This window comes from Anopheles merus, chromosome 2L (assembly GCF_017562075.2).
Source record: "Anopheles merus strain MAF chromosome 2L, AmerM5.1, whole genome shotgun sequence".
Classification (NCBI taxonomy): Eukaryota; Metazoa; Arthropoda; class Insecta; order Diptera; family Culicidae; genus Anopheles; species Anopheles merus.
In genome coordinates this window covers 38,392,950-38,420,030 of record NC_054083.1, presented here as the reverse complement: position 1 = coordinate 38,420,030, position 27,081 = coordinate 38,392,950, and the positions used below count along the sequence as shown (strand labels likewise).

General features: G+C 49.0%; 3 protein-coding genes across 4 annotated transcripts; 2 read left to right on the top strand and 1 right to left on the bottom strand.

Annotated features, from left to right (window-relative positions):
* LOC121594785 (ras-like GTP-binding protein RhoL) lies at positions 1 to 4,318 on the top strand. Its single transcript, XM_041918428.1, has 4 exons — positions 1 to 550; positions 718 to 832; positions 3,040 to 3,154; positions 3,252 to 4,318. Exons 1-4 carry the CDS (start codon positions 438 to 440, stop codon positions 3,479 to 3,481), a joined length of 573 nt encoding a protein of 190 aa, XP_041774362.1. The 5' UTR covers positions 1 to 437; the 3' UTR covers positions 3,482 to 4,318.
* LOC121594781 (nuclear pore membrane glycoprotein 210) lies at positions 3,806 to 22,308 on the bottom strand. Its single transcript, XM_041918422.1, has 8 exons — positions 21,893 to 22,308; positions 20,508 to 21,630; positions 17,085 to 19,239; positions 15,075 to 17,008; positions 14,856 to 14,994; positions 14,128 to 14,178; positions 13,696 to 13,854; positions 3,806 to 4,580 (listed from the first exon to the last, which is right to left on the bottom strand). Exons 1-8 carry the CDS (start codon positions 22,063 to 22,065, stop codon positions 4,471 to 4,473), a joined length of 5,844 nt encoding a protein of 1,947 aa, XP_041774356.1. The 5' UTR covers positions 22,066 to 22,308; the 3' UTR covers positions 3,806 to 4,470.
* A 447-nt stretch (positions 22,309 to 22,755) lies between these two features.
* On the top strand, positions 22,756 to 25,604 carry LOC121594783 (angiogenic factor with G patch and FHA domains 1). Of its 2 annotated transcripts, none has more exons than XM_041918426.1 (6): positions 22,756 to 23,047; positions 23,112 to 23,345; positions 23,421 to 23,552; positions 23,834 to 23,933; positions 24,553 to 25,059; positions 25,138 to 25,604. In XM_041918426.1, exons 1-6 carry the CDS (start codon positions 22,889 to 22,891, stop codon positions 25,557 to 25,559), a joined length of 1,554 nt encoding a protein of 517 aa, XP_041774360.1. In that variant the 5' UTR covers positions 22,756 to 22,888; the 3' UTR covers positions 25,560 to 25,604. The 2 variants fall into 2 exon arrangements, with proteins under 2 accessions (XP_041774360.1, XP_041774359.1); XM_041918425.1 differs by lacking the exon at positions 23,834 to 23,933 and adding an exon at positions 24,029 to 24,434 and having other exon boundaries at positions 22,761 to 23,047.
* The last annotated feature ends 1,477 nt before the right edge of the window (positions 25,605 to 27,081 follow it).

Sequence of the window (27,081 nt, the reverse complement as noted above, 5' to 3'; positions counted from 1 at the left end):
GAAGTGAGCCGGTCAGTACCGTTTGGGTCAGTGTTTAGCAGCCGTCGATAACGGAAAGATGGGCAAATTTCCGTACATTACCGTCTAAAGCCGAGTGCGAGTTTCAATGTTGTGTGGTCGTCGTCGGTGCTTCTGGTGCTAGTTTGCTAGATGCACTTTGCAAACCGGCTACTAACAGGTAGCAATAGTGTGTCCATTCCCACCCAACTTCTCTCCAGCCTTCCCGAATCCGATCGACCGGAAAGACCGCTTAGCTGAGCGCGATAGTACACGGTTTGCGTTGGGAGCAGCCACACCGTGCGTAGTTTTAGCAAATAAATAAGCGCTGTGAATTCACGTGAAGTGAGATCTTACCCCCTGCGGTGGTTTGTAATTTGTGAGCAGGAAAGCGAAGATAGTAAGACGAAGCCACGTGTTAGTGGGCCTACGACGGAACGATGACCACACGGATATTCAACATCGTCGTCGTCGGGGATGGTGCGGTCGGTAAGACCTGCCTGCTGCACGCCTACACGGATAAGTCATTCAAAAACTTCTACGAACCGACGATGTAAGTATGGCAACAAACCGCTTTGCCCCTTCCTTCCCTTTGCCCGTCGGTTTTAACCGCATCGTTCGATTGCGCATTTGCCTCGCTCTCTCTCTCTCTCTCTCCCTCCTCGTAACGTGACAATCGACGTTTAACGCTGGACGAACAACAACAAACAAAAAGAACAGATACGATAAGGAATCAATTGAAATGATACTCGATGGGCAGAAGTACACCATACAGCTGCACGATACGGCCGGCCAGGAGGAGTACGACAAAATCAGGCAGCAGTTTTACAAACGGGTGAGTTGGTTTGGGGCATTTTACAAGATTGCTGGACGCAATCAACAGCAAAATTGGGCAGTGCGTTTGAATGCGAGAGAGATGATTGGGATCCGTTTTCGGATTCGGAATGATTAGAGACATTTCTAATCAATCCAAGCAATGTGCACCGTGCGGCAGCTCTTCGGTGAAGTTATCTTGGTGTTTTTAAAATCATATTAGCCCAAAATCATATAAGATTAGCATATGTACGATTATAGTACACCAATCTAAAATAATAAGAGCAGAAAGAAGAGTTCCGAACTTCAATCCAATAGATATCAAATGTCCATGTGCTGGGAACTGAGGCATTATCGATTACGTTACGATTACAGACCCTAGCAATGGCAAGTGTCTATGCTATGAAAGATTAAATGAGGAATCAAAGATGTTCAAAGCTATCGTGGTATACAGACATTTAGCATTTTTGGGATTCATTTTACTGTATTATCAGCTTAACAACCTTTGGTCCAAAAAAATCCAATAATTAGCATTTTAGCAAATTAGTTTTCATTTTTGATTATTATTACATATTTGAATCAATAATCACTATTTATCAACAGAGTAGAACGTCGATTATCCGGGCAGCTCGGGACCGGGCGGTTGCCAATTAATCGAATTGGCCGGATAATGGTCCAATAAATGTCAAATTCATATAAACATTATAAAATGCACTAGTTTTATGATTAAATCACTTGGAATCCATCGATTGACCGTTAGTAGAATATTATTTTGATCAATAACTATAGGTTTCACAACCGTTCATGAACAAATGAATTTCGAAAATACCAATAGAAACTACAGAGTAGTGATGGGCGCTTCGGAGCGGACCAACGGCTTCGGAGCCGGCTCCGAACCAACCCCAATTGACATTTTCGAGCACGAATAATCGGAAATTCGAGCAAATTCCCTTAAACTTGTTGAGTTTAACAGCATCAGTTTAAGGGAATTTAGAAAAAGTCCTTTAAAATCAACTGTGATGCCGAATTTTCGTGGCTTTCTTCTAGATTAGCTCGAAAATTATGTTTCCTATCGTTATCGTTTGTAATCTAGCCATTTTATACTTAAATAATACCGATTTTTTATAAAATACAAACACAAAAAAATTGCTTTCGTTTTTCATCAAAAACCAAAGCTATGAATGTAAAATGAGCTCGACGGCATCGTCCATCGATGGATGAAAGTCTAATTTACGAACACACCAAATCTTGGCGCTGTCAACACACTTGATCACACACAAATCCACAATTTCAGGCGTATCGAGTACTAATCGAGCAGATATGGAAAAACAATTTCGAGCAAATGTCACATAGGACGGCTCCGCTTTTATGGCTATGACTCTTCTAAGCTGTATCTTTTATGCGCACGGTTAAGCCGCCCGCCGGTTAATCAGCCCCCGAACACTCGACGTTCTACTGTATTACTATTTATCAAATCAGCATTTGCTGTCACGCAACCATCTAACATTTGTGGTTGTTATTTTAGTATGCGAGATGCAACAGAGACAGCTTAAGTAAACATAATCCACTTATAATCCAGAACTGTTTTCACTAGTGCTCTGTACTAAAGAGCATTTTGTTCTGCAGGCAAACGTACTTGGACGATTGCAATACCGAGAATCTCATATTACAAAGCAAAAGTTGCACTGATATCTCCGAGTGCTGTTGCCGTATAGTCGCTACCATCCTGCCGCCTACCGTCCGCCGTCATTTTATCCAGCATACCAATGCACGAAACGCAACAATACCGGTGAAAAATAACTTTTACGCAAATAACACAAAAGCACACCTGTGTGCAGGTAACTTGTGCTCGACAAGTGCCTGGTGCTCACTCATGTGTTTAAACATCGCTTCAGGTGCAATACACCGCCACCCGTCTGCTGCTTGCACAGTTCACGGCAGTTTCCCAGTTTGAGTGTTCTCATAACGCGCTCTACCGTCCCTTTGATCTGGGTGCTGTTTGCTACACCAGTGTAGCATGATGATGCACTCCCACACATGGTAGCACCCAATTTTCGACGACTTGAGAAACACCATTTTCAAGGTGGTTAACATTTGCTTTCTTTTTTATGTAGAAAAAAGCTCTGTATGATTGTTTTATTGCTGTGTTTCTTTCAGCATGTCAAACGACATTATGGCGCGCGAGCAATAAAATTTATCCTCTCTGTACATAAACTATATCCCCCGCAGGCCGATTGTTTCCTCCTGTGCTACAGCATCGACAACAGGGTGTCGTTCGAGAACGCGTCCACAAAATGGATCCCGGAGATCAAAACTAACCCGCCCGTCCCAATCGTACTGCTCGGTAAGATGCAACCACTCACACTCATTACCCCCCCCCCCCCCCCCCAACCCACATAAATATGCTGATTTCTGCTTACTTCCATTCCCATTCGCTAAAGGCACCAAGCTGGACAACCGCAAAGGGAAAAACAACGAAGTGTCGACGGGGGAGGGCGACCGGTTGAAGCGCGCAATAAACGCCAACTCGTTCGTGGAGTGCTCGGCGAAGGATTACCGCAACGTGGAGCTGGCGATAGAGGAAGGTGTGCGCGCCTGCCTGATGGGTGTACCGGAACCGGAGCCGGAAGATAGTTGGGCCTGCTGCAAGGACGCTCTACGATGGTTTTAAAATGCATTTGTGCCACAAACGCCACAATCAAAACCAAGCCAGTCGCGCTACTGCTCTATTTATCTATTGCTAGTTCTCTCACGTAACCCTTCATTGCCGGTGTGCCCGGTAACGGAAGGCACAATTGTAAAAGGCCGCGTACACGAGATAGTTTTACACATTTCGAGTTGTTTCACTGAATTTATTATTAGTTTCTTTCCTTTTTTTCTCTTTCCCTAACCTAAACAAGAGTCCGTAGTATGTACACATAGAGCCGTGTTCGGTATATGTTCAGTCCGTTGTAATGTAATCGACAACTGCGCCTAATTCATTCGTCTAGTTTTCTTCCTCTCTGACGGGGCGATATTGATTCCCCGCGGGAACAGGATTGTAAGGGAATTTAATTCAAACTCAAAACTTAACTTAAGTCACACGCGCACACACACATTATCAAGCTGCTCTAATTCACAGCACAGCAACCACCGAATAATAGAAAGCGGGATAAGGATTCCGCCGAAAGAAATGCATCCAACCAAAATGGTTGGAAAACTAATAAAGTTAACAGTATCAAACGTCTTCTATATAGAACTGAATCATGTACTAATATTCGTGAGGTAAAACGTATCCTGATTTAGCAACATGTAATGGCATTGGAAAGTTTTAGAAAGTAAATCAGTAAATGAAAGTTCAATTTTTCTAATCTAAGATGAAATTATAGTTCAAATGGCAAAAAAAAAACACAAAAGCAAACATCGGGAATTAATTAAAAGATAATCAAACGCCTTTCTAAAACATTTAAACCGCAACATAAAAAGAAAGCTTATCAACAGTAACTAACTTCAGCTGTTGGAAAAGTCAGTTTGGTCGTTCTGCGCACTGTGGCCAAATGCCCCGCGCTTCCTTACTACCATCACCCTCGGGGGGGGCGCATACTCATATACCCAAAAGTTGGTTTTGTTGGAACATTCCGCTTGTCTTCTCCGCGCTTCATTCTGCATCCTACATTCTATTTACAGGTAACGTCGGTTGACTCGCTTCTGGGGCGAAATTATGGTCGCATCACCGTAGATCGGTGAGCCGTGCGAGGTACCGCTGGTATTGAAATCGTGACTTAGATTGCCTACAGAGGATTAACAGAACAAAAAAAAAATCATTACGTTTCGTATTAAAATTGTTTGTTTGATGGATTGTCAGCAATGCGTGCTTCATGAACTACCTAAAATTATATGACACAAGCGTTTTAAGCAAATCCAAAATTTAAAGCGATACATGATGCCGTGTAGTATATACAATGTTACAAGTGGCAAGCAAATAGCGGGATAATTAATTAATTACAAGCTACACTTATTAATTTAATAATACAATTAGACTACAGTTAGCCTAGTCCAAGCTAGTTTGTGAGCAATTACATCGTGCAGGTTTGTGTTAGTTGTCGGTTGATCTCTCAGATGCAAAATCTAGCGTCCATAAGTTACGTCACAGAAAATTTACATCAACCCTACGTCTACTGTAACACATACACATAACAGAGGAATTATGTGCTCTAAATAATTTACAGTTTGAAAACCTCCTCGACCCTCACCACTACACTAGCGATGGGAGAAATGAAGTTTCTGTCATAACCGATTCCGGCTTGCTAAAAGTTTTCTGAAATCGATTCCGGATAGTAGGTCTGTAATCGGTTCCAGAATGGATTGCGGAATCGGTTACGGAATTGGTTCCGGAATCGGTTTAGGAATCGGAATCGGCTCCGGAATTAAAATCGGCTTCGGAATAGCCTCCGGAATCAGAATCGGTTCTGGAATCGAAATCGACTCCGGAATCAGAACTAGTTCCGAAATCAAAATCGGCTTCGAAACGGAGTGGGACTCCGCAATCGGCTCCAGAGTCGACCCCGGAACTGGCTGTAGATTAAACTCCGAATTGCAGCATCAGAATCAGCTCCGGAATTGATTCCGAGGTTGGGTCTGATTCCGAGCTCCCGCCACTACACTAAGCATATAAGAGCATTACGTAATTTAAGGATGACCTCTAAGGCCTTTATCAAGCAACGAGCCAACGCAACGAGCAAAGCTGCACGATCGTACCGACCTTTGCTTAACTATGACGATCAGTCTGTGTTTAAGGGCATGGAGGCATGGGATTCTCAATGATTCTGAATTGCATTCTGATGTAACAACCGCTTCAACATGCTTCAATTCAGCTGGTACACTCGAATTTTAAGCGAATCTTGCTTCTTGCGAAACCTTTCCACCATTTTGTAAATCCAATAGCCGGCCCCAAGAGGAACAGCATCGCTGTGTGCGGGGGGGGGGGTTGACTTTTTCGTCAAAAAATCAATTACTCGAAATTTGAGCACCCTCACATATGCAAGGATATCGTACAAGCTCCCCCTTGCCGTAACACACGAGCATTGGCTGGCAGGGAAACCAAAGTGTTTGACAAACACAACCGCGGTGTACTGATTTTCTCCACCACCACCTCCTGCCACACAACAGTTCCACTAAAGAATTGAGCTCTCTCGGATTTTAAGGATACTGTCCCCCCTCACTTCCGCTTTCCCATTCACAGTACCTCAGAGCAAAGCGCCGTGTGTAAGAGCCGGCCGATAAGTTCTGTAGCCCGAAAAGATGTATCTCCACCAACGCGCGCGCCGCGAGCCGCATGGAAGCCACGTGAGTGTGTTTGTATGTTTGTTGTTTGGTTTAGAAAATAAATTGAAGCGAGTAAATATTTTCTGCTGCACAGCTTCACCCGTCTCGTTGCCAGCCGGTGTTTGATGCTTGCCGAATGCTACGGCACGCACACGGCACACGCTCGATACGTAGGTGTGCTTGTACGTCGACAAAGCTCTCCTTACATGGCGAGGCAAAGAGCCACCATACGCCCCGCGAGACTATCGTGGCTTAGGCTAGCGGAAAACACATCCACACAACAGCCAGACAATCCTAACGTGGCCTTGGATTAACGTGAACACACCTTAGCCGTGCTCGCGCGTTGCTCGAGTTTGCTTCGGAAGCGCCTGGAGATGAATGTTGAATGTGAAGAAGCAGTACTACTGCAACATCTAATCTCAGCATGCCCAAGTTCCACGAATGTCGTGTTGAATGTCGAGCGCCAGCGAAACAGCGAAACAGCAGACTTTAAGCATTCAGGGCGTGTGTGTCCGCTGTTTAAATCTTGTTTCACTGTACTCCCAAGCTTCTCTGTAAGGAACGACAACCGCATTTGCCATTAGTCGCCTATACGGAGCGTTCTCTGGGGCTCTGGGACCCTGCTTCATCGTTACAGGCCCGCCTAATGCGCACTTATTATGGCACTTGGAGTGAAATTATGGCACCAATCACGCTGCAGACATTTTACGACGCTCGCACAACACACGACGTGACTTTAATTCGAATATGTGACCGTACCGCTCACATGAAAACGGCCAAACGGTCGCCAATGGACGTTCCTTCCAATCTCATAAATCTTTGCGCGATCGTAAAAAGCTAAAAATACCAAGCACACAAAAAACAAAATGTTTTCCTTAAAATTTCCTTTAAACACAGTTACAAAAGGGGGCGTTTTTGGCCTTTAAATATTTTTGCTCTCCTCGAAACAGTAGAATAACAATTAATTTTCATTAGCTTTTCCTTTGTGCTTCACACCGAGGTCAACTGTACGGTTAAATCAAATTTAAATGAAGCCCTCTCTTGCGACTCTAAACGTTACCGGAAGAGAGGAAGAAAAGGAACCTGTTTTTTGTTTGCCTTCAAGGTTCCAAAAGAACCGCCACTGCACCCATCGTCAAGGGGCAGAGACCGGCAGAGACCCAACAAAGCGATTGAATAAAACGCCACATACACACACACACACACCCATATCCTGTTGGCATAAATCTCAGTTTCCCGTTTTCGCACGCAATCACACGGGCGCGCACTGTGTAAAGTGGCACGTGTGTGTGTGTGTGTCTCTGCGTGTGTATATACAAATAGGGCCGTAGTAAAGGGGGAGGTTCGGTTGTGACCGAGCAAACCGCACAACAATAGCAAAACGCTTTCACGCTTTCCCGGAAGGTGTAACCGTGTGTCATCAAAATCCAATCAATCAAACTTTACCGCAAACTATGGCAAAGCAGCAAGGGCTGTGTGCCGTAAATCAGCCCTGGCAGCTCTCCCACCGCCTCGCTGGAATGTCAGAAGAACACTGCGGAAGTACACATCGGGACCAGGTCCCCTAAAAACCGAATCGTACGCGCATTCGACGGCACAATGCTAGAACTTGACGCCAGCCACCCTCTTTTCTCCCATTATAGTGTACACTTTGGTGCACACTTGGAACGCACAACCGCACGATCGACTACTTAATCATCTACAATGTACGCGCGCACACAGACATTGAAACGACCCGTTAACCGAATACGATGTACTTGAAAGGACCTTTCACAACAATCAACCTTGCTTGCGCGTTTTGTTGCTGACATTCCGTTTTAGGCCGCCCTCCGATAAGGGCGCTTGCCGCTCCAATGAAAAGCCAAAGCTTTCAAGCTTTCCCGCTCATCCCTAGAATCCAAACAGGGGAGTCCTCCTCCTCCACAGACGCGCAACGAAAACTTCCGCGATTTCCGCGACCACATATCAGCGAAACGTCAACAAACGAAATGAAATATGTAGATTTCCCAAAAGGCAAGGTGGTGCCGAATCGAACGAAGGGGACACGATACGAAAAGATGGTCACAGCAAAAAAAATACATGGCCAGTGCCAACTTTTAACTACGGCGAAAGGAAATCACCTTCCCATCGCGAAGCACTTTGCTTTGGCTTTTACGAGAGCAAGAAAAGCCGCCGCACCGCCACCAACCGACTCGGTGTGAGAGGGTGTTGCGGAATCGTTTCCCTTTTTATTTTGTTGAAACGCGAGGAAATGTCTCTGAATGCTAAATATATCAACGATGTGTCACGTAACAGGAAGGACAAAATACACTTCCTGTGCCTTTGTCACTTTTGCCTGCCCGGTTGGTGCTGTGCTGGTGGCCTGGTACTGCTGCCGGCAGGGCTGCTGCCATGACTTTTCCCACCTTTTTCTTCTCAATTCATGAGGCCCCCGACCCCACCACCGGTGGGGTGCGCAATTGTGTACCGAGCTTAAAGAGGATGTTTGGGGTGGGGCTCGCGCAGAGTGTGTGTGTGTGTGTAGGGAACGAAGGGGCCGGTTGGTTACTATTATGAGCGAAGGACACAGTTGTTGCAAGTCCACTGTCAACTGTCTGGTCGAAGTTTTCCAAAAATAGACCAAAATGCAACGTTTCTATTCATAGTCGTTGACGTCACAACGAACTATTGGCTGAAATTCCTTCCATATTATGGCAAGTAAAATATGGACATGAACGGTGCGATAAGGACAAGGAGGTAAATTGTTCAATCTTGTATTCTACCAGTGTCATTCCAAAGCGCTTGCATCTCGTCACGAACGTTTCACATCAATAACTCTACACAGGTTGGCCCTAATCAGCAAAAGCTGAGATGTGGCTGGTTTGTGGTAGGCACGTGCATCAAATCGTTCTGTCCCCAAAATTTATGGTCGCTTTATAAGTTCCATTAGATGTTGAACGGTTTGAAAAATCAACCAACTGTGCTTTCATAATTGTCTGGACTCAATGTCAATCAATTGATCAGCACAGAAGTGTGTACTAAATGTTGTCTAACAGACCGGATGGAGAATCGTGTCAGATTACATGTCGGAAATGGAACCAACTGATTTGAGAGCCACTAGCCCATGTTGCCGTAACACGCTGGATTATTTAATGAGGATGTATTTTCTGAGGACAAAGACCCAGTTTTCAGTCTACCGTAAACGTAGACATGGCAGTCAATGCCGGAGAAATAAGTTCTAAAGGTATGTTACAACTTCTAAGCTTGTCTAGCAGTGGTGGGAGCTTGGAATTCCGATGCTGGAATCGATTCCGATCCGAGTTGACTTCGGTGCCGATTCCAGAGTTGACCCGGGGCCGACCCCGGAATTGACACCGAAGTCGATCCCGGAGTTAGCTCCGAAATCAGAATCAACTTGAAATTCGAAATTTCCTAATCGATTCCGATTCTGATTCCGGAATCAATCCGGAGCCAATTACGGAGCCGATTTCGATTCTGAAGCTAATTCCGGGACCAATTTCGGAGCCAATTCCGATTCCGGAGCCGATTCTGGAACCAATACCTGACCCGATTCCGGAATCGATTCCCGAAACTTATTCCGGACCTACTATCAAGAATCGATTCCAGAAAACTTCGTAGCTAACTGGAATCGAATCCAATGAAAACTTCATTTTTCTAATCGCTATTGTCTTCTTCTTCTTCTTTGGCACAACAACCGCTGTCGGTCAAGGCCTGCCAGTACCCACTAGTGAAGTGAGCTTGGCTTTCAGTGACTTATTGTTACCATAGCCGGATAGTCAGTCCTACGTATGGGGGCACGGTCTATTCGGGAATTGAACCTATGATGGGCATGTTTTGACGTCGTACGAGTTGACGCCTGTACCACCAGACCGGCCCATCGCTATTGTCTAGACAAGTTTAATTCTAATTCTAATTACAAAGTATGTTCTTCGAGCAGTAGATGATTTATTGATTGAATGGTTGATAAATTGGAAGGCCACAACAAATATCTCTAATAAATATATCAAAACACAACCAACCAACAACTACTAGCAACCCAACTAGAAATAGAATTTACTCTTGGAAGAGTCATTGGGATTTGGAGAAGTCTTTCTACAGTTCCTTTAGAAATATCGCAAATATCAAAGTACTTATCATAACGGTCAAACCAAGTTGTTGGAGTAGTCCGAGAGGAAGATGCTCAGAGAGATGTTACACTACCTTCAGCACACTTTTACAACCCACTACTTGTCTAGCTACTAGGAGATGTCATCCGAATAGCACCAAGAAGAATTGTATGGTTAAAAATCATCATATGACAATCAAAAAACCTATCCCTATTATGTCCGCCTTGCCCCATCTTCCTTCTTGTTACGTTTTACAAGAAAAGGTAAGGTAAACGACAAAAAATAACAAACAAATGCACACACACGCGCTTCTCGCTCCTTCCATAACAACTAACCAAAACCAAAGGTAACGCACGCAGGCACGCACGCACTCGTGTACGCACCACCATTTCCTTCCCTTTAGCCGCAGGCAAAAGGCAACACACACACACGCTACATATATGCGCATTTGAAATTCAAATGTAAACGAAACATAACTGACAAAAAAATCACTGCCCATACAAACTAACGGAAGCCTTTGCTAACACGTGCCATCATCGGGAAGTGGGATGGATGATGTCGCAAACGCTTTGAAACAATTTTCACACACGCAATACGTATGCACCAAACATAACACACACACACACACTGTGTAGTGCAAACAAATACACCCATAAATAACGAAACAGAAAACAGGCACCGAGGCAGGCAGCAAAAACAATTGCCCAGTCGACTGGGCAGGGCATGGTAAGTTGGTGGTTCTACAGCAACTCACGCGTACTCATGCTAACGGTCGATAGCAGAACAGTGATTAAATGAATCTTCATTTTTGTTTTTGTATGCTACAAGTTCCTTAAAACACGTTCTTAAACAACACACCGCCGCCGCACCGTTGTCGTGTGCGCTGCCGAAAAGCTTTGATCATCCAACGCCGGACGCCTCAGGCGACCATCAACGGAGCGCAGCAGCAGACTGTTTGCCACATAGTGCTGTTGCAAAATAACAACAGTACAGTGAAGTAAAAAATAAAGTGTTTTCATCATATTAACCATCCCGCTGCACCCCTAAGGCGATACAGGATGTGTTTACTTTCTCGGCCAATTTCCCGCAACCTCATCTCATTGGCATGTTTGCTTCCCCTGCGCTTGTTGATTGATGTGCATGATAGTAAACAAATTATCTCTCCTGCTATTTGCAAAACATAAGAAAGCTTCCAGGAAGGGCAACAACACATCCAATAAAACAAAGAGCAGCAAGAGAGAGAGAGAGAGAGAGAGAGAGAGAGAGAGAGAGAGAGAGAGAGAGAGAGAGAGAGAGAGAGAGAGAGAGAGAGAGAGATAGGGAATTGTGCCTCTCAGGCTCTTTAGTTAAATTTCAAATCACCCTTATTAAATTTTAGGTGCTAAATGGGACACTGAAACACACACAAAAAAAAAAACGAACAAACGATCAAATGCCACATCCTGACCAATTGACCTGCCTCACCAGCTCCCCCACCCATCAGGAGGAGTAGTTAAACAACACCCTTTTCCGTAATCAAATAAATGCTCGTTTATGAATTTGTCAAGCATGCAATCAACTCGTTCGGTTGTAATTTGGTGCGCCTGTAAGGACAGCATCAAACACACTCGCGCGCGCACTCCAGGCTACCATTGCAGGCTACCGACACCCCCTATTGTACGGCAAATCAAATTCCAGCTGGGGTGGAAGAGCTGTAAAAGGATTAATAATAAAAAAAGAATAACGACGGTTTAGTCTGGTTGGCAGTGGGAAGAGACATCGGTACACCGTATGTTAACGCCTCCGCAGGGCAAACGCCGACTGTACTGAGCTGAGCTGACCACAATTATTACCAGACCATCACCACCATCACGATCAAGCGCGACAGTGTGTGTGTGTGTGTGTGTGTGAAAGGACTGGGGGAAACATTTTAATTTATGCTACGTTTTATTTTACAACCCCGCACAAACCCCGTAAAGTACCAGCGACAATGGACCTGTCTGGAGCGGGAGATAGGAGTTGGAGTGAACGGAAAATATAGCATTCATTTTTCATGCCCCATCATCCACCCTCCCGGGGACATCCACAATCCATGTCCGTAATACTGAACAGAGAGAAGAAAAAAAAGGTGGTCGAAAGCTCGTTTCTGAAAGCTCCTTTTTAGCACTCTCTAGAATGGGGTTCCTCTTATCGCCCCTGTCGGCGGGAATAATTTCGCGATCGTGCGCTGAAGCCCCGTGAAAAGGACGATAAAGTGCATAGCAATGGAGTGCAGGGAGGTGGGAACAAATTATGACCCAAAAAAAAACCGCCCCCAAAATCCGTACCGAGCGAGCGCGAGCGTCTGGTGCAACAAAACGGGAATGGTGGTGGCTAGTGTGCGAAATATGGGTTGGCCCCCACCTTCCTTAAATGCTCGTTTTCGGGCCGGACATATTTTCTCGTTTCCGCCCCCTTTTGTTCGTCCGGTATTACTTCGCACACACACACACACACACACACTTCCGCCCCTGCTGATCCGCGGGCGAATTCGGGTGAAAATGGACCGTTGAAGACCATTCCCTCTGATTACCTGTGGGCAGGGGCCGGCTTGTTGTTTTGCCCTTTTGTTTTGTTGCCGGTGCAATAATTTTCTGTATTCAATTTTCAACACACCCTTCGGGGCATGTACAAGACAAGCCGGCACGACGAGACAGAGAGAGAGAGAGAGAGCGTGCGCGAACCTTATCGTGAATATAATTTAATGAACACCCAACAACAAAGCTCGTGCAAAACAAACAACCTAACTGAAAAGCAAAAACAATCCAGCTCCAACAACAAAAGAGGTTTAAAAACAACAGAACAAAACATAATTCTTCATCGCACGGGAGCGGCCCGTGCAAAATGGGAGGAGAGGAAGGAGTTTTAAAGAAAAAAGCTTAAAGGACGAAATAACAATTAGCACCACACACCTAATGGAATGGGTGGGATAGTGAAAGGATTTGCGCCAAAATCGTGAATATTTTTGGCCAGATTGGGTGTAATTCGCTTTTTTTGCTGCTACGACATGCCCCATAGCGCACCCACTAACGATCCATGCTTTGACTAATTTATTCCCACACCGGCGGCCCTGCGATCTCTAAAAAAGAAAAGGTAATCGGATTAAATGCATCCTCAGACATCCTCTTTTACGTAAAAAGGGTGGTTGGAAAGGTGTTAGAATTGTTGTAGAAGTGGGTTTCTGGTTGATGCAAATGCAAAGAAAAGCTAAAGCAAAACAGCAATAAATCTACACAGGGTTCTTAAACCTAATATTATCCATACACAGCAATGCAAAAAAAACCAGCAAAATATTCCCCTCAAATGATAAGAATGTAAAAAAGGGCGTTCATGCAGGTATAAAGCTCCCCAGCAAGGAGAGGAAGCAGCATAAAATGGGAATGAAAAGACGTTGGTAAAACGACCACCACCACCACCAAACCAAGCACACCTTGAAGCACGAGGAATTGCGGCTTACCTTGCGAACTGCCGAAGCTCTGGCCGGGGCTACCGCCGGCGAACGGTGACGATGACTGTAGATTACTGCCGCGCTTCTCTAATGGACTAGCAAATGGACTGCCGCTTATCCTATTATCGTAGGATGATAAATTGTGCTCATTTTTAAATGGCGAGTGCACTGTAGACGAAAAAGAATCCGCCCAAGCGAGCGAGAAGGGTTGGGGAAGAGAAGAAGAAACGGTTAGGTTAACGGTTGTGTAAAATTGGAAAACGCTTCCAAAGAAGAAGAAAGAGAATATATACGGTCGCGCCGAACAAAACGAAAGCTGCGGAAGCTTTCGAGCAGCAGCTTTCGGTTCGTTTTTGTTTCGCTTCCGGTGCCCCCGCCCCGGCGGCGGCGACCTCCGGAAGTCCAGAGGAAGCGCGAATGATTTGTTTTTGCAACACGTACCATTTCCGTTCGCGGCCGGCTTCTGGCGCTGAGGGAAGCAGAACACAACGACTGTGAAAGAAAGAAAATGGGGAAGGGTTTGGTTAAGAAATTAGCCGCTGGTTCCCCTCCGTTTCCAAGTAATTAATGGTGCCGCCGTTCGGTTGTTGGGATGGGATGTAGTGGTGGGAGCTCGGAATCGAACCTACCCGATTCCGATTCCATGTTCGGAATCAATTCCAGAGCCGATTACGATGCTGGAACCGATTCTCATGCCGGAGTCGATTTCGGAACCGATTCCGAAGTCGATTCCGGAGTCGATTGCGGAGTTGACTTCGGAGTCGATTCCGGAGTCGATTCCGGAGCCGATCCCGATTCCGGAACCAATTCCGGATACGATTCCAATTCCGGAGCCAACTCCGATTCTGGAGCCGATTCCGATTCCGGAACCAATTCCGATTCTGGAGCCGATTCCGATTCTGGAGCCGATTCCGAAATCGATTCCACAAACTGGTTGCGGACCTACTATCCGCAATCGAATTCCAGAAAACTTTGGAGCTAGCCGGAATCGATTACGACAAAAACTTCATTTTTCCCATCACTAGTGGAATGGGAAGTTGGACAACCACCGTTTCTCCACCAGCCCTGAACCGTTCATCCACGCTCTTATTAGATGACTTAGCACACGATACATAATTTAACTGTCCAAAGAAGACGGCAGGCGGTTGCCTACACGCCCAACACCTTACCCCAGACTGTCGCAGCGAGCACCGTCACAGCGGAAATTAGCAGCCCGAAGTTGCTCACGTAGTTTACCAACAAATCGGGCGCACTGGTGAACGGTTGGGTGCCACACTTTCTCGGTGCCATCGGTGAATTGATTGGAACCTAAACGAAAACGAAAAAAAACGAAAGCCATTAATTAGTAGTTCCTTTTTCCTTCTCCATTAAGCACCGCCGACACTTACCCTCACACTCTGCTGCGTTAGCGGTGAGTTAACCAACACTGCCAAACTATCAGCCCACTCCTCCTTGTAGTTGTCCAGCAGCTCCAAACGATACTCGAGCAGGCCGGGCTGCTTCTGCTGCGGCCGGATCGCAAGTACGGCCGGATCCGTCGACGTTACCTCCACCTTTTGCAGCACCCGATCGAGCCCAGCAATCATCAGGCTTTGCTTGTTGATCTGCTCCACCGCGATCGCTTCTGGTTCGATCCGTACCGCCGGCACCATCTTGAGCGTGGACGTGTCGGTCAGGCCGGACGCTAGCAGCCGCACCTCCAGCTCCAGCGTGTACTCGTTCGCCTTGATCAGATTCGCCACATCGTCCAGCGTGGTCAGCAGCTCAATGTTGCAACTGTACGCCCCGATCGTAGCATCGTACCCCGGTGCCACCTTGAAGTGCTTCAACAGCTCCGGCATTCCCTGGCGCACAACGAGCTTGCAAGCGAACAACCCGCCGTATGATCGCTCCACCTGCTCCCGGCAGGTGGACACGTTCATCGCAATCACGTTCACCAGCTTCTCCATCTGCAGGTGGTTCTTAATCACCAGATGCCCGCGGTACGACTGCCCATTGAAGATGTCGTAGCTTTTGAAAAACTCTATCCGATCCGCTTCCAGCACGTCCACGCTGAACGAAATCCCACCGTGCCGGCGATCGCCGTGACGAATCGTTACCGTCCCGTCGGAACCCGTCCCACCGGTGCTGGCCGAGCTGGCAAGCACCTGTGCGACGCCCGTCTTAGCGTCGATCTTCACCAACGCTTCATCGGAGCTACTCCACCGCGCTTCCGAGCTGAGCAACGGCGAGCTGAAGCACACCACATCGCCAACGGCAAACACACCCCTGCCGGGGAAGGCCAATCCGCTCGTCTCATCGCCCACTACCAGCTTGAGGAAATCCTCCCCGAATCGAACACCCGTCTGGTCGCGCAACGCAACCACCATCATGTCGGAGGTTTCGCGTATCAGCTCAACCGCCACGCTGTAGTTGCTGCCGGTGCTGATCAGCACATTGCCCCGCTTGGACAGCTTGTGCTTCAGCACGGACACGTCCTCCAGCCCGTGCGAAAACTCATTGCCAAGGCTGTCGTGCAGCGACACCTTCAGCGAGAGGCTTAACCCCTGCGGGATGCTGCTTTCGATGCGCTTCAGCTTCGCCATGCCCGGCTGCAGCGAGGCCATGATGTAGTGCACCTGCTTCACCTCGAGCGGGATCGTCAGCGATTGGTCCTGGGACGAGGCAACGACCTGCACCCGGCCCGGTGTATCGCCCGCCCTAACCAGTCCGTCGCGCGATACCTGCAGCACACCGCTGGCAGTACCGTCCTCACCGTCCAGCTGGTACACGGCATCGTCCAGGTTTGCCTTCAGCTGTATTGAGCCGCGCGGCGGCAGCAGTATCGAATCGTACCGGATCGCTTTCGGTGCGACCAGCTCCAGTGTGCGGAACACGGTCACGTCCGTTTTGGCGGTTAGCTTCAGACCGCCCGGCGTTACGAGCGTTACGTGCAGCGTGGCCCGACCCGGGGCGAGCGCCTTCACGCGCATTGCAATCGCATCGCGGTCCAGATACTCGACGCCCACGTCCTGGAACACGCCGCGCACATCGAGAATGTCCGCGTGGTCAGTTGACCAGCGGATCTGCACGCCCGGCACGGTGCCGAGCACGAGCGGCGAGATGTTCGGTACGGCCCACACGCACGCGGGCATCGTCGCACCGGCCTGGATGCGTTTCAGCGGCGTGCGCAGCTCGATCGCGTCCAGCGGAATGACCTGTATCGTGATGGTGTCCTCGGAGAAAACGAATTGGGCACCGGTGGTGGGATTGACGCCCACGCAGCGGCCCGTAACCTTCGAGCGGCCGACCTTAAGCCCACTGGCGATGTTGGATTCAACGTCTGCAAATAAATTGAACAAAATTCCAGTTAGATTTTAGTAGGATATTGGAATTACAAGTGGAATTTCAATTCTTACCAATCACATCCATGTTCTGCACGCTGTAAACTATGTTCGTGTCCGGCGATGGTCCTCCCTTGGAGTAGATTTGCAGCGTACTTCCCACCAGGATGGTCGCATTGCGTGGCAGCAGCATCAGCGGCGGGAACACCTGCACCGGGGCCGGTGCGCTCGTAACCATTTCCTTGCCACTTCCCGCGCTAACGCTAAACTTGGTCTCGCCCAGCTCCATGCCCGTCACGATGTAGCGCACCTCGCCAACGCCCAGCTGCGACTGGCTGCCCAGGGCCAGATTCAGCACCGCCGGATTGTACACCTCCGTCCGCAGCTCGTACATTTCGAGCCGGTCGCGCTTCAGCTCGAGCAACCGATCGTTGCTATCGTACAGCCGTGCGATCGCTTCAATCTTTTTCGTCTTCTCGACCCGATCCGGCGCCAGCAGCGTCACGCGCCCGACCGTCACCACCGACACGTGCAGGAAGCTCGCTTCCGTCGCGAGACACTGGTCCGTTATTTCCAGCTTCACCTCGCCGATCTTGCGCGGGCTGATCACGATCTGGCGCGTGGTGCCATCGAACTGGGCCGACACGATGCCCGCCTCGGACGCTTTAATGTCGTAAAACCCGCTGCCCTGGGCCACCTTGATGCGCTCGACCGCATCGGGCGTGAGGAACAGCGTCAACCGATCGTACGGCAGCAGCGTACGGTTCACCGACACAAAGTTAAGCTCGTTCTCGATGGTGGGCTTCACGAGCGGCGCTCCTGCCTTTTTCTGCACCCCAAACGGAGGACTTTCGGGCTTGATTGCGTACCGTTTCAGCACTTCCGCGCGGTAATCCGTGACGATGGTTTTCACCTTCAAGCTTGCCTCGAGATCGTGCGGCAAATTCAGCACAAGATAATCGCGTCCAGGAATCTCCGCGCCCTCCAACCGTTCCACCTCCGTCTTGTGGTCGTAGCTCAGCGCTAGCGCCGTTTCCCCTGCTCCAACCGTCGCCCCGGAAGCGGACTGCGTATCCACCGACGCAAACTTCCACTCCAGCAACAAGGAAGAAATGTTCGCCAGCTTACGGTTCTGCACATCCAGCACCTCGATATCGATCATCATCTGCTCCGCATTGTCCGCCGTCTTGACGTGCATCATGGAGTTGCGGCGCTCGAGCGGACAGCCCGTCTTCACCTTGTCCGTCGTGATTAGATTCACAAAGCGCGGCTTCACACAGTACACCTTCGTCACGTACTGCGTCACGTACGGAACCACATTCGGCGCGTTGAGCGTATTAAACACCTGCAGCTTAAGCTCATAATCACCCAGCTTCCTGCACAGCGCACGCAGGATGTGCTTGTCCTTCGAGAACCCACTGCCAACCTCCGTCACTTCCAGCGCCTTCTCGTCGTACAGCAGTTGGCGCTGCAGTTCCGCCTCCGAGTTGAACAGCCGCTCCGGCCCGTTATAGTAGAAAAGGTTGCGCGAAGCGCCAATCGGCAGCACGACCTCGTTCTCGATCGGATTCTCAATCGACAGCGGTTCGAACACATTCAAGCTAACGTGATCGCTTAGCAGCTTGTCAAAGTACCGGTACGTTATCTTCAAACTCGTCTGTCCCACCATCGTCGAGCGGAGGTACAGTATCCGACAAGCACCGTCCGCTAGCGGTTCCTCATCTTCGCTCGACGATTGTGCCTCCGTCATGAAGATTGGATTGCTAAACTCCAGCTCAAAGTGTAGGTTCTCGCACGAGGTGAACGGTTTCAGCGTTCCGTTGTAGCGTGCCCACAGGCCGACGTGCAGGCGGACGTAATCTTTCAGCACCGTTTCGAAGTTGTACCGCACGACTTCGAGCTTTATCGGGGGCAGGAACATTACCTGCGCTGTGACGTAGATGCGCACGTTCCTGGACATGGCCACCTTTACCTGCGTTACTTTGGCGAGCTCCGTATCGCTCACCAAATCGGTGACGCCTTTGATTTGATCGAGTCTTGCCTCAGCCAGCCCGGTTTGGGAAATGGCCACAACGTTCGAGTCCTGCGACGACCAACTGTACGAACCATCGCCACCCGTTGCAGTGAATTGGAGCTTCTGGCGGCGCAGGTTCGGATCGAAGGGGAGAATCACCTCCGGTGGGTTGATCGCCAACCGCTTGTAGACGACCAGTTCCGCCTTTGCCGAAAGCTGTGGAGAATATAGAAGAGAAAACCGAATGTTAGTGTGAAGTTATGGCACTGATTTTGGTCGCCATGATGGTTGGAGGTTTCTATGGAAATTTACTGCAGGTGAGAAATGGTTGCTTAGGATTTTGTATGAAATGTATGTATGTTAGTGGTGTGCTCTTTGGAGCGGACCCACAATCCGAAAAAATTTGAACAACTAGTTCCGCCCGTAGTCGCAGTTGTCCTGAGTCGGAGTCGTCTGGAGTCGTCAGGAGTCGGTCCGAGTTCTTTCTAAGAATAGCAGATTGAGTAAACTGGGGTCAGCAAAAGTTGGAGTCGGATAACAAATGCCTGACCACAAACGCATTACAACACCCGTCTCTATCCGACTCCGATTTACTCCGACCGACTCCGAATCACTGCGATCAACTCCGGATGATTCCAGCTGACTCCGGATGACTCCTGATGACTTCGGAAAACTCCGGATGCCTACGGACGACTCCGGATCACTCCGAATACGGAGAACTCTGAACAACCCCGGTGGACTCCTGATGACTTCAAATGACTCCGGATGACCACGGATAACTCCGGCGGACTCTACGGATGATTTCGGACAACTCCGGATGACTTCGACTACAGACGACTCTGGACAACCCCGGCGGACTCCTGATGACTTCGAACGACACCGGATGACTCCGACTCCGATTATGGACGACTCTGGACAACCTCGGTGGACTCCTGATGACTTCGGCCGGAACTCCGGACGAATACTGATAACTCCTGATGCCTTTAGATAACTCCGGCGAACTTTCCGGATGACTTCCGAGAACTCCGCATGACTTCGACTTCGGACGACTTATGGAGAACTTCGGCGAAATCCTGATGACTTCGAACAACTCTGGATGAATCCGGACGACTCTGGATGAATCCGGACGATTCCGGATGGCGCCGGATGACTCCGGATGACTCCGGATAACTCCGATTGCGGACAACTCCGGACAACCCCAATTGACTCCATACGATTGCAAACGGCTCCGGATAATAATGGGCGATTCTACATTCCGGAGTCGGTTCCAAAATTTACGAATTCGCATCGGAGTCAGCTCCGGATTTTTCCAACTTTAACCATCACTAATGTATATGGTTAATTCCTCAATTCTTTTAACTCGTATGTAGTCCAAGCAACCTTTGATAGAACATTCTAGGGACTACTGAAATTCCCAAAATGGCTATATCCCAACCAATTACCAATTACCTTTATATTCTAAACCGACCCAGGCCGTAACTCACCTTTTCAAACTTGCCCGCCACTGGGCTGCTACCCGTTGCGATCGTTTCGCCAAAGATGCTGCTCCCGTTGGCAGTAACTCGAATTGGATAGAACAGCGACTCGTCGAACGTCGACTGGATCTTGTACTTAGCCCCCAGCGTTATCTGGTGATCATCGTGCGTGAACAGGTTCAGTGCAATCTCGTGACTTTCGCCCTCAACCGTCACCCAGTTGTAGTGCGGCAGCAGGTTAATGGTCAGCTTCATCGGATCCACCACGGTAAGCGATGCCTTCGGCAGTGTCGCTTTCGAGTTTGCCTCATCATTCCCGGCCAGCGCATCGTGCGGCACGTTACGATCGCGCAGCAGCACAAAGGTACGGCCCACCTTCAGCCCCTTGGCCGCATTGCCGCTCATGCTGGCGTACGTTTCGTCCTCAATCTCCAGATAGTACTGACTGTTGAGGGCAATTTCGTGCAGCTTGCCCTGCTTCAACTGCAACACCTTGAACTCGATCGTATCGCCCGGCAGGATGTACACATCGCTCGGGTTAAGGATCAGGTTGGCCAGCACCATGATGTTCACGTCCACCGGCGGGACGTGCGAGTACTCGCCATGCGGCAGTCGGGCGGTAACCCGTGCCGAACCGGTATTGATCCCCTCCAGCAGCACCATGTACCCTTGCACACCGGCCGCCTCCAGTCGTTCAATTGCACGCGGTACCACGTGGAACTTGCTCTCGGAAAAGGTAAGAAACCGTAACACCTGGCTCCAGCTGCTGTCACCTGCCCCGCCGTGGCGCGATTCGTGCGACCGGTGGGAAGCAATCTGCCAGTGAAACTCAATGCCCTCGAGCGTGGTAAACGCGTTGCCCTGCGCATCCTGCGCCCACAGTTCGAACGTTTCCGGTGCCTCCTCTAGGTAGAGCTCGCGGGTCGTCGTCAGCACGCCCAGCTGATCGATCACGTCCAGTATGACATCGCAGCGCAGCACCTCCCCGGTAACTAGATCTTCCGCCAGCACGATGGCAGTGTTGCGTCGCTTTTCCTTGTTGATCACCGTCACCACCACGCGGTACGAGCAATCCTCATCGACGTCATCGTACGAGGGTGTGATTTGGATTAGATCAAGCCGTGACGAAGTCCTAAAAATAGATGCCACCACGAAAGAAGGAGAGAAGAAGAAGAGGAGCATGAGTCGCTGGTGCGGTAATATGCTAATTTCACCTCCGCTGACATCATAGCCAGACGGCGTACTCTTCCCCACACCAACGAGGGTACTTTGGTTTGTTTACCCGGCCGTGAGGTCACTGCCGGTCCGCTGTCCACCGCCGCAGCCAACCGGTTACCCTTGGCGGGGGAAGGTAGCACTTTCAAGGTTAGGAGTTATGATGACGCGCCACTTACCACTTGAAGCATCCCTTCTCGACCACCTCAAGCGTGAAGTTGACGGAAATGTGATCGAAAATCGGCAGTAAAACACGCGGATAGTTCAGCTTGGTGCCGGATGCCGAGCGCGTGGTGGCCGTCAACAGCACCACCAGGGCGAGCGTCAGCCCCAGCCAGGATGGTGGTTTCATTTTTCGCTACGCTCAGCACTACACACGCGGCCGGAAAAAGCGGGTCCCCCAAATCGCGTACGTTCTTGATGGCACCGGTTTTAGTAACTTTTCCACACGAAACTACACACACCCGAAAGCAGCGTGACTCTGCGGTTGGTAAGAAAATGGAAGCTTCTTCTTGCTTTTCGCATCTACCCCTTTTTGCTACGGGAATCCGTTGTAAACAACGACCGAATGCCGGTGCCCGCGCTTCAACGATGCGAGCTGTCATCGAGCGAGCTACCCGTCGAACAAAATTGACAGAACGGGTTTCTGTCATCGACTGTCATAGTTGACAGTTGTATGATTTGAATTTTATTCTTCATTTTGAAAACAGAAAAAGAAACACTTAGAAACACACGGGAAAATTTAGTTTATGCTGTCAATTCGTAAGTTAAAGAAATGTTTATTTCAAACTAATACAAAATAACAACAACGAAATATCCGGCAAAAAGTCCTTGCAAATCGAATTTAAAAATCAAATATAGAATATTCTCAAAATATTATAATAAACTGTCAAATTAACCTGAAGTTTTGCCCTTTTTAGTGCAAGAATTCTCAACAGTGGCTGTGAGCTGTCCAAGTCGAAAATCACATCAACTTTGGCTTTCATCGATTTCTCGCTGCTTGCCGGGTCGGCTCCATTTTCAACGATTTTGTTTCATCGTCTGTCAACGGCTTCCCCCACTCTATCTCAGCTGTCAGTGGTGCGAAGCCGCCAAATAAACATTTGCCAACATTTGTTGTGTCCCTGAAAAAAGACCGCAAAATTTCAGCTAAAAGCAAATGAAACCACTTACCGATGGCGAAAAAACCGAACCACAAGCTTAAGCTGTTTCGCATCACAAACCTGTACGATGTGACGGCCCACCAGCTGTCCCTGTACGTGCAGGGCTTACATCGCCACATCCGACGGCAAAGCACCCGCATACAGAGGCTCAAAAAGAAGATTCACGCACTGGTAATTTATTCAATTCAGTTTTTACATGCAATTTCACCAAAACTAGTAATTGTTTCGGTTACAGCGATTGCAACGCAAGTTCCTACGGCAAAATGGTACAAAGGAGAAGCAGCAACCGGCAGAGGAAGGCGAATGTCCTGCCCAGGAAGAGGATGTTCCCGAGGAGCCGCTCGATATAAAAGCATTTGTGGACGACATCAAGAAGACGGCTCAGGATGTGGACATTCAGAATAGATACATCTACGAGCCCACGTCCGGCATGTATTACGATCCGGCGACGGGTTATTACTACAATTCGGTACGACACGGTATTACCGCCCACGGTTGATGGGAAGTTCAGTTGCTAACACACTAAAAAACACTCTCGTTACAGATATACGGCCTCCATTACGATGGCCACCGCGGCTGCTACCTGAAGTATAACGAAGAAACGAAGGATTACGATTTCTACTCGCAAGTCATTCCCGAAACAATGGTTGAGGCCGAACCGAATGCCAAACAAAAGGTACAACATCTCTCAGTGCGCAGACAGGGTTTGCCAGGAGTTCTCATAGCTGTGGGACCTTTTATTGACCCTTTCATACGTGATAAGAACTTAATCTATTACGATTTGGACACTATAGCACGCTTATTGGACATATCCAATAGCAATTTCCATCATATGAACTTCACCTCTAATAACAAAGAGTCAAGGAAGTGTCCGACAACTATAACAACCCCTTGGTTGGTAAACCCTGTAACCCACCCCCAACCTAACTCCACATTCTGAACCTGGCTTTCTTGTAGGTTCCTACCACTACTACTTCACCTTCTCTCTCATTAGACGACAGTTTTGTAGCCCGATTTTCCTCGCTGGAGATCGACCGCATGCGTGAAAGCGCGCTAGGTAGGTGATCGAGTGCGGCGTTGTTAACAGCGGCCCCCCCGTTTTCTTTCTCTCTCTCTTTTTCTATATTCCATTACCACCACTGAACCGCACAGAAATCGAAACGCTCCGATGCGGCGCGTGAAAAGAAAGCTCGACCGGGCGATAGCGATGACAGCGAGCGTAGTAGTGGTAGGCGACGGAGCCGAAAGCGTAATCGGAAGCAGAAGAAATCACGGTCCCATCGGAAGCACCGGCGCCGTCGATCGCACTCCAGCTCGGAGTCGGACTCGAGCGACAGTAGCGATGCGGTGCGCTCGAAGCGTTCGAAAAAGAAACGGAAATCGAAACGGCGCCATCGCGCGTCTTCCTCGGATGGGGAGGCGGTGGTTAAGGAGGAGGGCGAGCTGGAGAGTAGCGAAAGCGGCGATTCCAAGTCGGTCGGTTCGGTGATAGAGGTAAAATCGAGCCCGGAGGATAGTGCCGACTCGCAGACCGAACAGTTTCAAACGGGCTACAAAGGTACATACAAGGAAAGCAGTAATAGGGGCCGTTTGCTACGTTTTTTTACAATCTTTTTACTTTTTCGAAAGAAACGGAATTCACACTTGTATCATTCACACTTTTCTTCCCTCTCCAGATGTAGCGAAACGGTATCCGCCGTCCTTACGCATGATAGTGCAGGAGACGAACGTGAAAGAGCTTAAAATCGGCTCCCTCTTCATCGTCACCTGCAAGGGTGGAACGTTGGGCCGGGAGGGCAACCATGACGTGATCATACCGGACATAAACGTTTCCAAAAAGCATCTGCAGTTTATGTACAACGAGCGCAAGGCCACGTACCAGTTTGTGGATCTTGGTTCGCGCAACGGCACCCTGTACAACGGTGTGCGGGTAAAGCGGGACGAGCAGCAGGCGCAGAGCGAACCGCAAAACCTGTCGCACGGTAGCATTCTGCAGCTCAATCAAACAAAGCTGCTGTGCCACGTGCACGAAGGCAACTCGACGTGCGGCAAGTGCGAGCCGGGACTGCTGGTAAGCGTGGAGCCGGTCGTTGTGCCGGAAACGGTTTCGAAGATCACCAAACCCGTCTCGCACAAGGAAGGCTTAAAGCTGATACAGAAGCGTTTCGGGCTGGAGAATGAGAGTGAGTGTTGTGCAGTGGTTGTCTTTTGTATGAGCAAATTTTCACTAATTCCATTGCCATTTTGTCACCAACTTCCAGAGTACGTCGGTTCCGGTGAACCGGGTGGCAACAGTGTCGAGTACAAGGACCGGGCCGCCGTCCGGCGCAAGGTGAAGGGAAGCTCGAACGAGCACGAAAAAACGCAGGTCGCCTCGCTCGATCAATCGATCAGCAGCAGCAACAAGGGCTTCCAGATGCTGTCCAAGCTCGGCTGGAATGAGGGCAAACCGCTCGGCAAGAACGATACCGGTCTGACCGAACCGATCGCACTGACCACGAACGTGGGCACGTCCGGGCTGGGCAGCCACGGTCAGATGGCGATCGGTGGTGGTGGTGGTGGTGGTTGTCCGCACAACGCGAAACCGATCGATCCCCGGCGGCACAGCATTTGGCGCAAAACTCAGGAACGCTTCGAACGGTCCACCGTGTTCGAGGCGGCAAGCAGCGAAGATACCGAGTGAGAGCACCGTTGATGTGAGAATAAATCGGTGTTAATGGATGTAAAACGCGTGTGAAGAATTGTATGGCACGGTGAGTTTTTTTTTTTTTTTTGAGAAATTAGCAATACATCATTTCATTGAAATTTATTTAACCGAAAACGACCGATATTTGGGCTAAAAATAACTTTTACATTCACCCTAATGAGCTCCTTTCCATCCATCCTAATCGACATTAAGCTTAAAGTTTGCCTATTAATAGCACGGCGGGCAGCAATCGATTATAATTATCCTTCGCACCGCATCCATCGTGCTTTCGGCAAGAACCGTACGCGATGCCGTAACGTCGCCCTGTGTGCCAACACCGTGATGACGGTGATTTTCGGCCCAGATTTTGCCCCGCCATCAACGAGACCCGTCCTAACCGACCTACCCGGTGAATGAGCTGGGCGGGCGAATAAAACACATTCGCCCAGCGCTAAAGGATAATAGAATTACCGCGTAACGATACCGCCCTGCTCTGCTGACGTTGCCTTCCGCGAGCCTCTCGAGCCAACCCAGACGATCCGTCTCTCGCGAAGCACACATACAACACACGAAAAAACGTGGGAAAACAGCGGACCGTGGGAGAGACGTTGCCGGATAGAAAGGCCGGAGAAACGGAGAGAGGAAAAGTTTATTAAATAACTACACAACATGCCAGAAATATGATGGAAATTGAACTTGAACTCCAGACCCGCAAAAGGACGACCCGACGACGGCGACGACGACCACGGTAACCGCGACGACGACGACGACGACGACGACGTCGCTGTGTCTTCAAAAACTTAAAATCCCGTCATGGACGTTTTACATTTTTTTTTCTTCCCCCGTTTCGTTTCGCGAGTTGGCAAGTTTTTGGCATTTCTCCCCGGCGTATGACCGGTTACAAAGCTGTCGGGTGGTGGTTGAGCGACGGTTGCTTACTTTTTGTTTCCATTCCGTCCGTCTTTTGGCCACTTTTGGCTGCCCTTCGGGGTGGTGGTGTAATTTTTGGTTTTGGGTTTTGTGGATGTCTGTTTCGCTACATAGAGAGATGTATGATGTGGAGATGTGGATGTCTGTTTCGCTCTCTCTCGCTCTCGGGAGTTTTGCCTTAACGGTCGTGTGTCTTGAGCGAGGCGTGCTTCACCCACGGTACGCGGTTTGCCGGCAGGATTCGTCATGTCCCGCGCAAGGTGTGGGTGCGGTTGATGGAAGGAATGTTTTGTCTGTTAAAGTTTCGTCCTGTTCGCCCTGTAGAGAGCGGCGGCAAAGCCACTGCCTGGGCGGGGCGGCGAAGATGCCACCAAGCTGGGGCGACGAGTTGGTTTTGGAGAATTGAACGTTTTTGCTGCTGTTGTTTTGTCTTAACAAGTCGCAAGTTGTCGTAAAAACTAATCACATTGTACGCCAAAATATGAAGCTTTGTCGGGCAACTAATATGAATCATTTGAATTATAAATGGTAGGAATTTTGCACCGCTATGGATAGGTTGGAATCGGTTTCCTGCAATATAATAAACTCA